This window comes from Callospermophilus lateralis, chromosome 17 (assembly GCF_048772815.1).
Source record: "Callospermophilus lateralis isolate mCalLat2 chromosome 17, mCalLat2.hap1, whole genome shotgun sequence".
Lineage (NCBI taxonomy): Eukaryota > Metazoa > Chordata > Mammalia > Rodentia > Sciuridae > Callospermophilus > Callospermophilus lateralis.
In genome coordinates this window covers 3,831,522-3,848,637 of record NC_135321.1, presented here as the reverse complement: position 1 = coordinate 3,848,637, position 17,116 = coordinate 3,831,522, and the positions used below count along the sequence as shown (strand labels likewise).

Below are 17,116 nucleotides of genomic sequence, written 5' to 3'. Positions count from 1 at the left end.
TGCCTTCAGTTAATCATCAATCAGAACAGGAAGGTCTGGCACGTTGTGAGTCTGTAATCCCCCAGTCCACCAAGGTTCTGGGTATGTCACTAGCTGTCCCCTGGTGACCAGCTAGACTCTGATTTAGGAGACAGACCCACCCCTTTTTTTGTTGTAGGAAAAAAGGGGACAGATTAACACAAGGTCTGCCTTATTATTTTAGACCCTGAAACTCCATCTTTTATCATTTTTAAGTGAGCTATTTTATACTATAAAGTCATGATGTTTTTAATGTATGATTTTTTAGGTGTCTACCTTCCCATGGGTGGAGGTGAGTGAGAGTAAGGAAGGACCCAGGCAGGAGAATCCTTGAAACCACCTGGAGACCTTCCCGCAAGTGGCTGCAGCTCCACCGCGGGGAGAGGTTGCCGGCCTCCCTCCTCCAGGTGCACATCAAGCTCCTGGGACTTTTGCTGGCAGCTCCCGTGGGCTGCGCAGGGCTCTGGGGGTCCCACTGCCTGGGGTGCACTCTGCTCACTTTGCCAGGGAACACGTAGGGCCAGGGAGAACTGCCTCCCCTGAGTACCACTGCATGAACAGGTGGAGTCATCCCACCGGTGCAGCCAGGTAAGGCCACGGGTATCACCTGGAGCCTGTCTTGGGAGAAGCGGGTGGCGGAAGAGGGAGGAGGGCCATGAGGGAAGACCAGGCTCATGGCAGGTCCCTCATTTGGAGGCCATGGAGAGAAGGGGGCAGGGAGCCAGAAAGACAGAGCCCATGACCAAGGCCAGGGCTGTCCTTAATGTCATCAATCACAGGCAGGTACACGAGTTTCGTTTGCTTTCTTTCCTTCTAGAGCACTCCAGTTGCTGGAGCTGGTGGGAAGAAACCCCACAGCGCTGCGGGACTGTAGGCATTCCTAAGTGGTTCATCACAGAGGGCTTCTGAGGGCTGCTGTTGTTTCTGTCTGTACCTCCCACGTCTTCCTGCCTCTGCCCCTCACGCGGGATGCAGAGGACAGGGAGCAGAGACACCGAACCATCCTGTCACAGGAATAACCCGAGTCACATGCTTTGCAGACCAGCTCATGAGCTTGGTTTCTGTCTTATTAAAATCCTTGAGCTTTGAAAATGCAGTATCTGGAGAAAGATGCAGGAGAAAGTGCGTTTCTAGATCCACCACCTCCTACTATTAGGCTCCAGCTGACGTGGGTGGTAATCCAGGGTTGGATAACAGCCTTCCCAGAGCATAGGAACGGTCAAAAGCCCAGAAGCAGCACATATTTTGAATGTGCCCATCAACTTTGACAGGCTTTCTGTCTCCTGGCGCTGCTGCTGCTGCTGCTGCTGCTGCTGCTGCTGGAGGGCCGCACGTTCTCTGCGTCCCCTCCACCCTCCGGGCTGCTGGGGAAGCTCTGCCAGCACATCGACCTCCACCAGGAGGAATTTGTGACGTTAGGAGAAGCTGCTTCGGTGCGTGAGTCACGCCCTCTGGGACCTTCTGTGCCGACAACTTGGCTCCATTGAAAATGCCTGTGACCCTGGGTTGAATCAAGATGACCATGGTCCATCAGGTCTGCTGAAGAGCTGCCCCCTGGCCACTGCTCCTGGAAAGGGCACTCTGTCCATCCCTGGTGCATTCGTTTCAGCCGCCCCTGTAGAGATGACCAGCAACTCCGTGGAGCTCTCTCTTGCTTTGGCCCCTCAGGTGGCCCACTAGCAGTGCCACATGGCCCCTGGCGAGGTCCAGACGGAGCTGGGGTTCAGAGAACCCTGGACAGTTGCTGTCAGCATTGTCTGTGGTGCAGTCCAGGGAGCACTTGGTCTCCTCTCTTATCACCTTGCTTCCTGCTTACTCCCCACACAGCTGTGGGCACGTGGCACAGGCATATGGAGAAGGGGAGGAAGGAGGAGGAGGAGGAACGGAGAGAGGGGGCCAGGGAGCAGAAGAGGGAGGGACGAGTGGGTGACAAGGTGCAGGCGCCTGCGGTGCCCACCCTCTCACTGGGTTGCTTCCCTCTCCCTTCCTTCTACTCTGCCTCTTGTGCCCTCCCTGGGCATCTGGGCCTGTGACCACAGGCCTCCCCAAATGAGTGTTGTTGTCTGTGCTCACCAGCCGGGGGTCCCCCACCCTGTGTCTAGCACATACATGATAGGCGTTCATTGGATCAGCCAAACCGGGGAACATTATCATGCAAACAGACGTGAAACCTTCCTGTTTCGTGCTAATGGCACAAAACTGAATGTCCAGACCCCTCTTCCTGAGCTTGACCTTCGCATAATCCTTCTTTCTACAGGAATACAAACCTGCAGAAAGCCTGCTCGGATCTTCAGAACCCCAGCGGGGTTTCCAGAGTAGGTTGAAACTAACAAGGCTGGAGGCTGATTTAGGCTTTTGGCCACATTTCGTCCTGGCCTCTTCCAACACACTGAGATGTTGAGGGCCACAGCCGAGTCGGGATGACACATGGCATTTTTGCCAGAAGTAGTGGTTGAGAGGTGATGCTAGCGAGCCATTAAGATGATGACTTTTGAGTTCTGGCGGAGTTCCCGTTGAGTTCCGCTTGAATTCTCGCGGAGATTCCCGGAGATTTCCCATTGGTTGGGGAAGTGCCGGAGGAGGGATATTTCCGGTTGCTGGTTCCTGGAGGAGCGGTGTGGCGTTCGGGAGAGTTCCCGGGGAGCGTGTGTGGAGTGTGCTGGTGGAGTTCAGAAATAAAGTTTGTTCCTGCTTCAGTGGCTGGTGATTTGTGCCCAGCCCGACTGCGGCATTGAGTCCCACTCAGGGTGGAGAACCCCACAGCACCTGCTGAGGTTGCAGGTGAAAAATACAGAACACAGTTTTCCTTAAATAAGTTCCCTTAAAATAAAAGTGAAAGTGCACCCTCTAGGAAAGAGGGATCAAACTAAAATAAATTAGGAAGTAGAGTCAAGATTAAGTGGAGTCAAGATCAACCAGTCAAAATATGTATAGCTTTTCATAAAACAATCCTGTCCCAGGATAAGCGAGTTGGGTTCCAGCACGGCATGTGAGAGATCTTCACTAATGGCTCCATAGAGCTGGTGCTTACTGAATAGGGCAGCTGGAAAGTGCCAGGGACACGCTGGTCCTCTCGCAGTGTGACAGCTCGTGGCTTGTGGCTTCAGGTTTTGGAGGTGACACTATAAACTCCAAAGTGCTTTAGTTGGTGTTTCTGCCTAATAAAATAAAGTGACCAAACAGAAGACTCTTCTGGCAGCGCATTAGGGATGGATTGGAGCAGGAGAGGACCAGCTGGTCAGGAGGCACAGGAGGAAGGAAATGAAGAGACGACTTAAAAACTCAACTGGTAGCTGATTGGGTTTGTGTACCTAGGAGAGATCAAGCTGGTAGGATGTAATTGGAGCAGAAGATGTTGAATTCATTTCTCAATCTACCCAACTTTAGAAACTAGAAGCAGTGTCCCACTCGAGTGGAATGCACTGTCAGCAACCAAAACTTTCAGGTCTGGGCTTAGATAAAAGTCAGACCTCCAGCAGGGAGTATGGAAAAGATGGAGACAGAAAATGGTATCTGGGAGGCCTCCAGGTACAGAGGAAGAAGCAGTCAAGGGTGGATCTTTAGAGGTGGGAGGAACAACAGGAATTATTGGAAGAGACAGCAAGAGAATTGCCTACAGGCAGGAAGGGACTAAAGAGAAGAAAGTTCCTCAGAAACCAAGGGAGGGGGGTTCTTCAGAGGTGATTGGCAGTGACGACCTGGTGTCAGTGGAATAGTAGGGGATTGAACTCAGCCTCCGGGGATTCAGGGAAGAGTGGGAAATGCAGAGGCAGAGGGTGGTAGAGTCTCCAAGTTACATGACGGAGGAGCACAAGCCGCATGGTCAGGTCTGAAGGTCACCTCGCTGAGTCCTGAGGGACACCACTGGGCATGCCTTCCACCAGGCAGGACCCAGCGGGTCAGTACATCCTTCTCTTTTACCTATTTCCCAGGTGAGATGCCGAGATCAAGGTTTTCATTCAGGAACCCTTGGTGGTATCCTCAACGAGCCAATGGCTGACTTGGTGGCTCTTCTCGGTAATGCCTTCTTTCATTTCCCCTTTTTCCCCTTTTAAGCATCAAATAATCTAATCAAATTCAGTTCTGTTTGACTTTCTTCACCTCCCCTTCAGTTTCTGAACCAGCTCTGAAGTGAGTGTGGTACACAGAAACACCGCTGTCTCAGCTCTCTCCCCTCGGCTGCAGATTCCCTAGGCACAGAACTAAGACCATGTCGTTTCTTCTCATGGAATCAAACTCCTTTCTTTTATTGGATATTGTGACACATCCGGCCACATGTAAGGAAAACAGTGCAGAGACCACAAGGCTCAGGAGACCGGGACCATCTCTGACTTCCACTGAGGCTTCCCACACATGGGGTGGGAGGGGGCGGTGGTCCCAAGCCAGCAGCACCGCAGGTTCCACCTCAGCAGAGCAGGCTTCATTTTTTGATTCCCGATATATCAACAAAATTATGACCAAAGGGAAAGCCACCTCACAGGTGAGGCCCTTGACACTCTCCCAGCAGCCTCTTGGGTCCCACCACAGTGCAGCTATGGCAGCCCGCCCCGGCACAGGGGGCCATGCCTCAAGCAGGTGGGTTCTGGGTGGCTGTGACTAGTTGTGTGCCTGCTCTGCCACAGACCAGTTCCGTGACATTGGCAAGCTACTTAAGTTGTCGAGGTTTTGGTTTACTCATCTGCAAACAAGCATAATCATAGACTTGCCTAGTAAGTGTGTTTTGAGGGCCCTGGAAGAGATTCACAGAGATCACTTCCTGTGGGGGCCGGAACAGGATGTCTGCAGGAGACTACTGATTTGCCAGCCCGAGGGAGCAGCTCTGACCTCCCCAAGGATTCTAGAGATGATGCCAAGCATGCCAGCCTGCTCGGCTTCGTTTTCCAAGGTTGCTGTGGCCCCGACTGGCACAGGGATGCCAGTGTGTCGGCTGGCAGCACCCAGCACGGACCACTGCTCCCCATCTCTGGTGGGCAGACTGACATGTGTGAGCAGAAGGTCTTTCTCAAAAAGCCAGTTTGTTCAGGCTTGACCCCGTGGTGGCTCTTCCCTGCATCAGGGCTGCCCCTGGTGGATCTCTGGAGGCCAAGGAGGCTTCATCTTCAGGACCCGCTCTTGCTGGCACTGTGAGGCACTCCTGGGCATCAAGACTGTTTCCTGTGGGCCGTTTTCAGGGCAGCATGATCTACCCCCTGAGAATTTCCACCCCCATTGGTGGAGGTAGCTGCAGAGACTGCACCAGTCCCCAGGTCCTGACGTCAAGTGCAAAGCGAGCAGGAGGGGAGGGATCAACTCTTAATCGAGCAAACACACTTGGTGTGAAAGCGCTGGGTGAGAACTAGCAGGGGCAGAATTATTTCTGCAGAGCACGGACATTAACCTTTCCTTGTTTCCCAATCACCAAAGGAGAAAAGGACCCAGCAGCACCCCACAGCTCTCCCTAGTCAGATCTCTCTGCAAGTGAATTAGAGGGAAAGGAAAATGAGGAAATGCAATATGTCCACAGGCACCGTTCCCAAGCTGGTAGTTGGAGAAGGGCTGTGCTGCATCCTGAGAAAATGGAATCATGGTTTAAAGTGAAGCTGCTGACCACTGGTGGGGAAAGATGGTCCTGTGCAGATCCCTCACTGAGGACACGGCTGCCACCCTCACAACGGGCAGAGCTGGGCAGCACTGACTGCCCTGTCAGGGCGGACGTCACCGTTTAGGTTCATGGTATGAGCATGAGCATCCTGGCCCCTGGGGGCACGCTTGTCAAAACACTGCCAGGTTCTGGGTCGTTTTTGGCTCCAGGGACTATGCCCTTGGTGTCCACTCATCCTTCCAGGTTCAGCTGACAGCCATGTGGCCTCATTGGCCTCCTGGTGACCCCTGTGCTCCTGTGTAGGTCATTCCCTGTTATGGTTTGCATGTGAGGTGTCCCCCAAAAGCTCCCACGTGAGACAATGCAAGAAGGTTCAGAGGAGGAACGATTGGGTTGTGAGAGTCTTGACCCAATCAGTGAATCCGTCCCTGATGGATTAACTGAGGGGTACCTGAGGCAGGTGAGATGAGGAGGCGGGGTTTTGGGCTGTGGCTGGGGTGTGTATTTGTATCTGGCGAGTGGAGACCTCTCTCTGCTCTGACCCTCATGTGAGCCGCTTCCCTCTGCCACACTCTTCCGCCCGGATGCACAGCCTCATCTCGAGCCTGAGGAATGGAGCCGGCTATCTATGGACTGAGACCTCTGAAACTGTGAGTCCCCAAATAGACTTTTCCTCGTCTAAAGTTGTTCTGGTTGAAACTTTTAGTCACGTCAGCGAAAAACATTCCCCTTCAGAGCTCCCCTCCTTGACCCCATGAGCCCTGGGCCTGGGTCTCTAGGTTGGTCTGTAGTCTTAGGCCTTTCCACAGCTCTGCCCTGACCTAGGACACAGGAGGCAGAAACGCCCTAGGGAAGACCGGTGATTGCATTATTGGTGGTGTTTTGATGGTGTTGGTGACAAGAGAGAAGGTAGGCAGCAAAGCCTTAGCCAGTCCCAGGCCCTCGGCAGCAGCTTCTTTAGACTTGAGTCTCACTGAGGGGTTGGGATTGCTTACTCCATATACAGTGCGTCCACTGGGTCAGCGGGGGTGCTGTAACACAGGACTCACAGCACAGGGGCCTGCGGCACATCCTGTAGCGCAGTCACAGAGGGAACATAAGTCTGGGGAAGCACAGTGGGACCAGGAGAGGGCAAGGAGGGGTTGGTGGAAATGGTGGAATTCCTTCCCTCCCCATTCTGCTGCCTTTGCGACTCAATCCACAGGCTGAGCATCCTGTGACATTCTCAAGGTGCCGGGAAGCCCACTGCTCACACAACCCCTGCCTGTGGATTCCGGCACGCATTCTCCTGGCTTTTCTGTGTCGACACAGAGCCCAGAACCCTGGCCATCTATCTGCTCATGTGGTTCACGTGGTTCCTCTGTGGTCAGAGACGGTGCCTCATTGATGGAAAGCAGGGTCTTGTGTTTCCGCACGTCCTAGCCTTGACCAGTAACTAGGTGTCCATGCACAGGAGGCTCAGGGGCTGAAGATGAGCTTGTGACTGCTCACCTGAGCTAAGATCTTAAAACGTAGTTTTCTCTGTCATGTTCCTCCCCCAACATGGTCTTGGAATCACAGTGAGAATATGAAATGTGTTATTTGTGAAGTGCCTTTACTTGAATAAAAGTCCCTAGATGAATTGAGGGTGAATGTAGCTGCCCCGAGACATTTTTGTATTATCTGTATCAATCTGTTTCCTGGTTGAATATTATCTTTGATAGGTGTTTTCTCCAGACAGTGAGCAGTATTTACTAAATCTCAGCATGTGCTTCCTTCATAGATATTTGTTGATGATTTTTTATTCTAATTGATCCCCAAACTTTTAAAAAATATTTTTAGTTGTAGATGGACATAATACCTTTATTTTGTTTATTTAGTTTTTTTTTATGTGGTGCTGAGGATTGAACCCAGTGCCTCACACAAGCTAGGCAAGTGCTCTACCACTGAGCCACAACCCCAGCGCCCCCACCAAACTTCTTAATAAAGAGCAGTTTAGTGTATATACTTATTTATAATAAAGTATTTTGTATTTGTCATGGAGTAGACTTCAAGGATATTATGCTTTTGATTAAAAAGAAGTATTATATAATTCATGGGGGTGTAGGGAGAGAGTTGAGAAGGGATGATAGAAATTTTCAGTTTTTCATATTTATGTGTATTTATATATGTACCTATATACATATGTGTATATGTTTTAAAATATTTTAAATGAACACATTACTTTTGAACTCAGGATAAGAGAATTTGAAAATTAACCTTGTTTATGATACAAACAATATAGTTAAGAACTTGAACTTGACACAGGTGAGCCACATCTGATTTAATCTATTGCAGACCCATGATTCCAGCCTTGCATTTGATCAGGTGGACATAATAGCACACTTGATTCTGGCTGAGTCCACCTGGTGATCAGCTTTTTCCTCTGACCATTACCTCTTGAGTGTAATCGCTGCCAGTAGCTTTGGCTAGGTGGATCGGGGACAGTCAGGAGGCCAGCTGCCACCCAGGAGAGCTGTGGCCTGGCTCACTCCAGTGGCACAACATCAGCACAGTCATCACTTCTACCTGCTTTGTTTTCTCTGTGCATTTTGTAGGAAGCCTGGTGGATTCCTCAGGTCATATCCTGATCCCTGGAATCTATGACCAAGTGGCTCCTCTTACAGAGGAGGGAAAAAAAACTATATGAAGCCATTGAAATGGACCTAGAAGAATACCGGAATGCCAGCCAGGTTGAGAAATTTCTGTTTGATACCAAGGTATGGCAGCGAGCCACATTTCCCGCTGTCTAATTAGCACCAGAGGGCGCTAATCTGCACATTTTAGAACCTGTATGTATGTATGTATGTATGATGTGATGCTGGTTCCTAGGCAGATCTGGACTTTCACAGCTCTTTCCTATGCTCTGGACCAACCAGTCCTGTTTCTGGGATCCAGTAGGCATTGGCTTCAGGCACCCAACCACGAACAAGGACTAACTACACCTGCTTTTCCAAGGTAGTTTACTAACTTAGATCCAAGCCAGCCTGCAGCCGGGCTGCTGAGATTGGGAAGAACCTGAGTCTGCTCCAGCTCTAAGGCCAACATGCATCCTGCCAGCCCCACCCCGGAGCCGCAGGGACTGATCTGCAGGGCAACACTGCTTCCTCTGTGCCCTTGGGAAACCCGGAACCCCAGCCGTGGTAACTGGCCGACTTAGTTTAGTTTTTTGTTGTTTTGGTTTGTTTTCTCCTTCTCCTCTCTTTCTCTTTAAAATACTTACTAAGGTGTTTGGTAGCCATGACTGATTCCTGGGGAAAGTACCAAGAGGGCAAAAACATGCTGGAAAAAAGTGGGAGCGTTCACTGGTATGAAGTGTAGCTCTTCCTCCAGACTAAGTCTGTGGGCCACAGCTGGAGAGGAAGGTGGCTCTGACTCTGAAGAGGCCTTTGAGGTCTTCTGAATGACTGTGGGACACAAGTGATCACTATCATGATGGTAGACAGAAATTTATAATTGAATCAAATTTCTGAACAGGCCCTTTGTTGCCTATTAACAGCTAACTACAGAGCCTGGGCAAAGAGAGGAGCTTGGTAGTGGGTGGCGTTGTGGGCAAGGGAAGGCCACAGAGGAAGAGGAGCCCTGTGTCCTGAGAGAAGTCCGTTTGTGTTGCTGCTGGGACATAGCTGAGTTAGGTGCTGATTAACTCGACCCAGTGGGTCTCGGACACACAGGTGCTGCTGGGACACACAACCTGAGTCACTTGAGTCTTCACCAAGTGTTTTTGGATGCTTTAATTTCCATTTAGGAGGAAATCCTAATGCATCTGTGGCGGTACCCATCTCTTTCTATTCACGGGATCGAGGGTGCGTTTGATGAGCCTGGAACTAAAACAGTCATACCTGGCCAGGTGATAGGAAAATTTTCAATCCGTCTAGTCCCTCACATGAACATGTCTGTGGTGGAAAAACAGGTAACAAGTGTCCCTTGCTACTCTGCCTGTCAGTTCCTGAGTCCCGCACACCACAGTACAGTGAGCAGTTGGTTGTTACCAGGGAAATATCATTTTTCTAAAGAAAGAGCTGGAACAAATGTCAAGAACCAGCATCAGCCTTATTTGGTAAACATCTTGTTCCTCACTTATACACAACTATAGCTGTGTGATAAATAACCATTTGGAGTTGTGGTGATGGGAAATTTTTAAAAATCAGATGGGGGCTATAAAGGCAAGACTGGTTCTGCCTGTAGATGGAGCAGTGACTGCCCATGGTAGGGTAAGCTCAGGCCCAATCGTCACTTTTCCCACGATGTCTGAAGTCAACAGTTTGAAGCAGCCATTTTAATGAAGATATCATTTGGAAGGAGTGATATGTCTAAGTTACCAATCCATCATCACTTTACCTCCAGTGAGTTTAACAGAGAGTGGAGAAGCCCCAGCCTGACCCTCAGGGGCTCTTCTTCCCAGCATCCTCTTCCACTGTCTGCTTGGCACTGATTACGTTCCCTGTGCCCTTCCCTCCACACTTCCTGGCCCAGGGTGCATGGCCCCTCTTTCTACAGCTGCACCCCCAGGGCTGGGTCTTCTGTGGCTTGTCCACAGAACCGGGACAGTCCTGGGTGTGCCTGGGCATGCCGGGGGGCTACACATTTGCTGAAGGAGTGGCTGGAGGGGACGTTCAGGATGGCCTTCCCCGCGAGGAAAGAGGCCCAGGGAGGGAGGTGCTGAGCTGTCTCCTTCACCGTCTGGCTTGGCATCGGTCCCTCTCTTCAGAAAGCTCCCCACATATTCACCAGACTGCTGATAGATCCTCACACAGAACGTTCCAATCGAGCGGTTGTATCATGTTTCACAGTTTTCTCAGAAGTTACTAGAACACCACTAAAGTATCAGACGCTGTGGTAAGAATGGGGTGGGGACAGGCGAGGGGCTTGCAGGGAAAGTGGAAGGAGGGGAAGAGCCAAGTGCAGCCCGGGGTGGAGCCCAGAGCCTCTTCTCAGGGCTGAGAATCCTGCCCTCTGTGTGGTACCCTCTGGAGTGCCCCGTGTCAGGTTGGGATTTCAACTGATTCTTGAATGGGAGACTTTGTCCCCTGGGTGAGCGGAAATTGGCGTTCTCTCTTACGGTGGAAACATTGCCTTCTAGGTGAGGCAGCACCTCGAGGGCATGTTCTCCAATAGGAACAGCTCTGACCGCATGGCTGCTTCCACGACACTGGGACTTCAACCGTGGATTGCAAACATCAACGACATGCAGGATCTCGCAGCAAAAAGAGCCATCAGCAGAGGTGGGACCTTAGATGTTCTGACTTGCCAGTTTACAGTGGAACCAGGGGTTCCTGCCTGTGGGACAGTGGATCAGCAGGCACAGGGGGAAATCAGGGGTTAAAGAGACTATGTAACTTGTTGAAGGGCACATATCTCAGTGGCAAAGCCAGGGTATCAGTTCAAATCTGGAGAACTGAATTTTAGGGAAAATGAGGGTCCAGAAAAACTTGAAACCCTCTTGATGCAAAGATCGTGGAAATATCGGCCAGCATACAGAGATCCTTTCAAAAGCAGACTGACCCATATGGCAGAAGGAAAATCCTTTGAGTTACAAATGAAAGAGAAACCACAGTCTGGTGGAATAGGCTAGCAGACATACTGCCCTGCAGGCCTCTGCTCTCCCTGGGCAATAAGAGGCCAGCGCTGCGATAGCCTCAGGCCAGCATGAAGCAGGGAGTTGGACACAAACCCCCTGCACAAAGATCAGAATTCCCTCAGAGCCCTGTTCAACTCTGTGTGTTGCAACCTTGACCTTCTGGTTTGTGTTCTGGATGAAAACAAAGTCTCCCCTGAGAATTTCTAAGCCTGGACCCATTCCCAAATATGTTGTCTTTCATTTCTGCTTTGGGTGTGGTCTAGTTCTTCCCAACCCCACAGGTGGACCTCCTGACTGATGCCAACACCAGACTGCCCTGGAGAGACACAGCCCCCCGGGGGGTCATGAGAGATATCCAGGGAAGGGCTTCCTGGAGATGGACTTGTTGTATAAAGTCAAACCCATGAGAAACCCAATGCCAGTCCATCCAGCTCCCAACCAGTGGTCTCACAGGCCTCGATACTTCTCCGGAAAGCAGCATGGTTCTGTTTGGCGTTTCCTTGGTGGTGCTTATTTTAATTCTGTGTTCTTCAAAGTCCTGGGCAAGACATATATATGATGGGACAAGCAGAGGGAATATGTCTGGGCTTTGGATGCCAGGACAGGAGGAAGAAATATCTAGTCTCGTTGGTTTCTACTGCAAGAGGGACAATCTGCCAATTATAGCAAAATGGGGGCCCCTAAACATGGGGAGAGTTTTGGGTGTCCCCTAAAGAAAGCTGGGCAAACACTGGCAAGTGTTAATATAGACCTATAGCACAAAGCTATAGGTGGGGCCTGAGGCTACACTACTCGGGGAGGTAGAGCTGGAATTTAGAACCCAGAGCTCACTGCAGTCCTGATTCCCCAATGGTATTATCAGTTTAAGAGACATAGCTATGGAAATGAGAGAACAAGTTCCACACTTAGAGCCATATTTCTCTACATCGTAATTCCTACTGCCTCAATTTAGCAGGTATTTTATTAATAAAAATTGAGAGAGAAGAGGAAGAAGAGTTAGGAAGGTGGAGAAGTTGAGTATTATGCCACCTGAATAGAAATGTGTGTTTGAAATGTCAAGGTTAACGGCCATGAAAAGATCCCACATGCTCCTGATGAGTGCTCCTTTTGGTCAACTATGTGTGACCCAGTTCTGCTGAGAAGGCACATCACTTAATTCACTTTCACACCTTGCTTTGTGATTAAGAAAGAGGTAGCATATTCTCTTTCATTTCTTTGTTTTGGATTTTATTGCCGGTCAATCACAGGTCGTTTGTTCTCTGAGCTAGAGGGTTTGAAGTCATCTCTGTCTAGAACTGAGGGTAGCAGTTGAAACTATTGGATGTGATCCTTTGAAAACTGGGAGAAACACTGTGACATTCAAGTGAGAGTGGAGGACGGATATTTGTTTGTATATCTGTTACAAAAAAAATTACCCAAGAAAGTCCCACTTCCATAATATTCAGTTCATGAAGAAACTCTTAAAGTGGGCACATTATCTTGTGTCTTGCCAACAATTCATGACCTCTTCCAATGACAAGAAAATATCAGGCCATGCCAAATTGAGGAGCATTTTACCAAACAACTGGTCAGCGGATTCTTAAAGAAGGTCAAGTTCACAAAAAACAACAAAATATTGAGAAATGGCCACAGGCTAGAAAACATGAAGGAGAAGCAATAATAAAACACAGTGTGGGACTCTGCACGGGGTGCTGGGAGGAAAGAAGGAAAGACGGTGGGATCTGGGAAGTTTGGAGCATGGTTTAGGACAATGTCAGTTTCCGGTTCTTGATCATTGCTCAACAGTTGTGTTTATTAACATGCTGGAAAAGCAGAGTTAGGGATATATGGGACTGCTTTCTGTACTATTTTTATAATTTTCTAAATTCTGAACTTTAAAAAAAATTAGTTCAAACAAATTCAAAAACAGTTTTTTGAGTATGTAATTGTAAAGAAGGAATCCACAGGTTTCTTCTTGACTGCTTCGTTCATTTTAGAACACACGTAGCTGATATCAAGGAGCTTACTTACCCTGGCCCAAATCTAATGTTAAAAATGAGAAAGAAAAAAAAAGAAAAAGAAAGATAAAGCAAATATCCCATTTGAGATTAGTAGGATCAGTCTTGTTATATATTCCACTGCCTTCTCGTTCTTGTGTTTCAGTGTTTGGAACAGAACCAGATATGATGCGGGCTGGGTCAACCATTCCAATAGCCAAAATGATCCAGGACATCATTCAAAAGAGCGTGATGATGCTTCCACTGGGGACTGTCGATGATGGGGAACACTCTCAGAATGAGAAGATCAACAGGTCAGCAGGTGCCTGTGTGGACTGGGTCCTGCTGCACAATCCCAGGGGTGCATGTGGTCAGGCCCCTTCTCCTTATGTGACAATGGAGAACCCCATATGGGGTGGCTTAAGCATCAGACACTCGTTTTCTCAGTTCTGGACGTGAGGAAGTACTGGGTGAAGGTGCTAGTTGATTGGGTTCCTGGTTAGGGCTCTCTTCCTGGCTCTCAGACCACTGCTTTCTTCCTGTGTCCTCACATGTTGCAGTAGAGGGGCAGGGGAGAGAGAGTGCCAAGGAGCCAATGAGCTCAGGTCTCTTCCTCCCTCCACGGGCACCAGCCCTGGGGATTAAGTTTCACCCTGCTGACTGCAAAGCTCCTTTATCATTTTCTCTAAGGTCCCACTTCCAAATACAGTCACATTAGGGGTTAGGGCTTCAACAAGAGAATTTTTGGGGTCATGACATTCAGTCCATAATAAAGAATATTTAGGCATGTTTGGCACAAACCTCCTAAGTCTCCTATCCTAGTAAGAAACAAGAGCGTGTGTGGTTCTGATATCCATGTCATATCAATGATAAGAAACAAAGGAAAATGAACTTTTTTTTTTTTTTTTTAGATTTGGGCCCAGGACAGATTCCCATCTTCTTAATAATAATGCCATTCGACACAGGAATCATCAAGTGCCTTTCATTCTGCCATCTCAGTATAGTGTCCAACACTTTAGATTGAATTTAAAATATCAATCTTCCTGTCTAAATGGTAGAATGCTTTTCTTCCTTTGTTTGATCATTATAACAAAGTTTCTCTTTGTTTTTTCTTTTGTTAGGTGGAACTACATAGAGGGGTCCAAGTTATTTGCTTCCTTTTTCCTGGAGATTGCTAAGCTACATTCAGGACAGTAGAAACTTCCAGTACTACCTGACCCACTGACAGATTCCCTCTCACACCCCTTAGCAGAGATGACATCTGAACATCCAAAGAAATGTTGATCCAATCAATTATGTTTCCCCTTTCATTGGAAATGCCTTGGGACCTTTGAACCAAGAATACAATATTTGGGAGACAATGGAAATGGTTTAACATGTGATTTAAATCACTCACCTTTCCAAAATCCCAGCTGCCTTCACCTTCATTTCTCTGAGTCCTGTGCAGTAGTTCAGTGAGTTAGACTCTCACCTTGCAATACAATGGGCATAATCCCTCCACTTTGCTTTCTAGGTTCTGAAACACCCATGACACATAATTGTTCCACCCAGTGATTGTTAGCACTTACATCACTGTTGCTCTGCCCACAGTTTCCTTTTATCTTATTAATAAAAATGTTGATCTCCACCACTGACTACCATGATTTCCCTGTGGGTTCATTTTTAGAGGAGTTACTAAGGCCTGGTGCTGTATTAACCTCTTTCCTCCCCTTCATTTATTTTCTCTTGCTTTGTGAAAAGTTCTGAAGCTGAAATGATTAAGATTCATACCCTATGCCATTTGGGATTCCATGAGCAAAGAAGAGTTTTTCTCTTATTCTAAGCTTCTTTATCTTCACTGTGATTGATGCCATCTAATCAGCTCCCCTGCCTCATATTCTTCCCACCCTGTCAATAAAGGTTCTCTCTCTAACTTTTGCACACAAGTACATTCACCATAGCAAATTCAATCCTGATGGAATTTCTCTTACTCCATTGGAATTTTACTCAATGACTATATTTAAATGGATCAAAGCTTTTAATAGCATCAGTTTTAGATAGAGAACTAATTAACCCTGACATCAGTGATACATTCTAAATTTAAAGCCATCACCCAATGCAGCACTCATTAATCATTTTAGTTAACCATCTTGTTTGGCTTGATTGGGTTTGATGATGTAAACACAAAAGAGGAATGTGATTTTTGTAGTCAAATATATGTAAATAAATCAATCCAATATTTATAAATTCATTATTTAAATCACATTAATGATGAAGAATTTAAGGGTTCATTTAAAAAGTTTTTCTTTTGTAATTCCAAATAAAAACAAAATATAACACATTTTCCTTCAATTTTTTTCCATTTCTCTGTTGGTTCTTTAAATGTAAGGTTTAAAGCTTGCTGCATCACATTAAAGATGACTGGGCCATGTGGTCAGTGACTCAGTTTATCCTGACCTAGTGACAGAAATGGGATTGAACTAGGAATATCAGTCTTTTCAGGGAAATTTATCAAGGATTCCAGTTATGGTTTGCTTTGGAAGCAGAGAACTTCCAACGGCCATATCTTTTCTGATGCTGGGGAGCATCAACCCTGCCTGCTATTTTGTGGTATCACGCACAGTTGTGCTCTCCAGATTATGCTGGGCTTTGTGGTATTTTAGGTTCTGTTGGACCTACCCGAGGTATTCTACATTGTGTCTCAGGACTAACAAAGCAAAAGATTTATGATATCAATTTATGTTTTGTAAAAAAAGTGTTCATATTGATCACTTGACAAAAGTTTATTATAAAATACGTTATAACCATTTCTGGGCAATGTAATATCCATTTGATGAAGTCATTAAACAATAATATGTATTTACTTATTCCTGTTAAATCTCTGAGACCAGCAGTGTCTCTGTTAATTATTCAATCACCAGGAAAGAAGGGAAGGAGGATAGTTAGTTATTGAGTGTGTTGAACCTGGAAGATTCAAACCCTGGAGTGTCAGAGTCCAAAATTCATGTTTTTCTGCCACACAGGATCAGGATGGGTCTCCCTAGTCCTCCTTTCCTGTTTTTCACCCAATTCCAAGCCTCATAGCTACCCTGGTCTGGTTGTGATATGTGGGAGCCATAAAAAAAGGTTAACTGAGTGTTACATCCAGAGAGATGGAAAACCTCCTCAGTTATTGATCAAGCCAATTTTCCAGTTATAAGGAGGCAAAAAGTTGGGGGAGAAGACATTTAAATATTGGTTTAAAAATTTATCCAAGAAATAAATGCACATGGGTTAAAATGACCACCCAGTCTTTTTAGGGGTATGTTGTGATGTATCAATGCAGGAGGGGAACTTGATTGTACTGGAGGAGGACAAGGCATCTAGTTTAGTTGGTAGAAATAGTGTGCTGACATGTCACTGTTGTGATGAAGTTTAAGGATTATGAACACCAATTGTAGATGCTGTTGCATAAAATAATGGTGACTGGGAATATTTTTGGTTTTGTTCTGTATTGAAAAATAAAATGCAATGGCTTGGAAGCCTTGCTCAGGTGTCTGTCAGACAGTCTGAGAACACTGGTCAGTGACACCCTTACCCTGCACTTGAGTTGGGAGAGGGAAGTGAGCCATAGACACACTGAGGATGGTTCTAGGCTTCTGCTCACTGGGCTCATTCTGGGTGTGCTCATCACTCCATGGCCTTTGTGTCAGATGAATGCTCATGTAGTGCCCTGTTCTGAAAGCCAGACCCACTGATCCTTCTTGCCTACTTCATATCTGAAACACTACTCTTCCTAAATGGAAACCTCCGCCCACCCCCATATCTGTTTCCTCTTTGGGGGTCCCCATCTTGGCAACTGGGCTGTGGGCAGAATTCTAAATCTTCAACACCCGTCTTTCTCAACCCAATATACTATCAAAACCAACTATCAACGCCATAAGCCAAAACTTCCATAGTTTTTGCTGGGTCATTGCAAAAATA

At 47.5% G+C, this 17,116-nt stretch overlaps 1 protein-coding gene across 1 annotated transcript; it reads left to right on the top strand.

Moving 5' to 3' along the window:
- Positions 1 to 1,109: 1,109 nt before the first annotated feature.
- On the top strand, positions 1,110 to 15,143 carry LOC143382973 (beta-Ala-His dipeptidase-like). The gene is given in 9 exon segments (XM_076837327.1): positions 1,110 to 1,193; positions 1,290 to 1,451; positions 3,951 to 4,035; positions 8,176 to 8,249; positions 8,251 to 8,337; positions 9,366 to 9,530; positions 10,701 to 10,842; positions 13,341 to 13,488; positions 14,296 to 15,143. Coding segments are annotated over 9 exon segments (1,023 nt in total). The 3' UTR covers positions 14,372 to 15,143.
- The last annotated feature ends 1,973 nt before the right edge of the window (positions 15,144 to 17,116 follow it).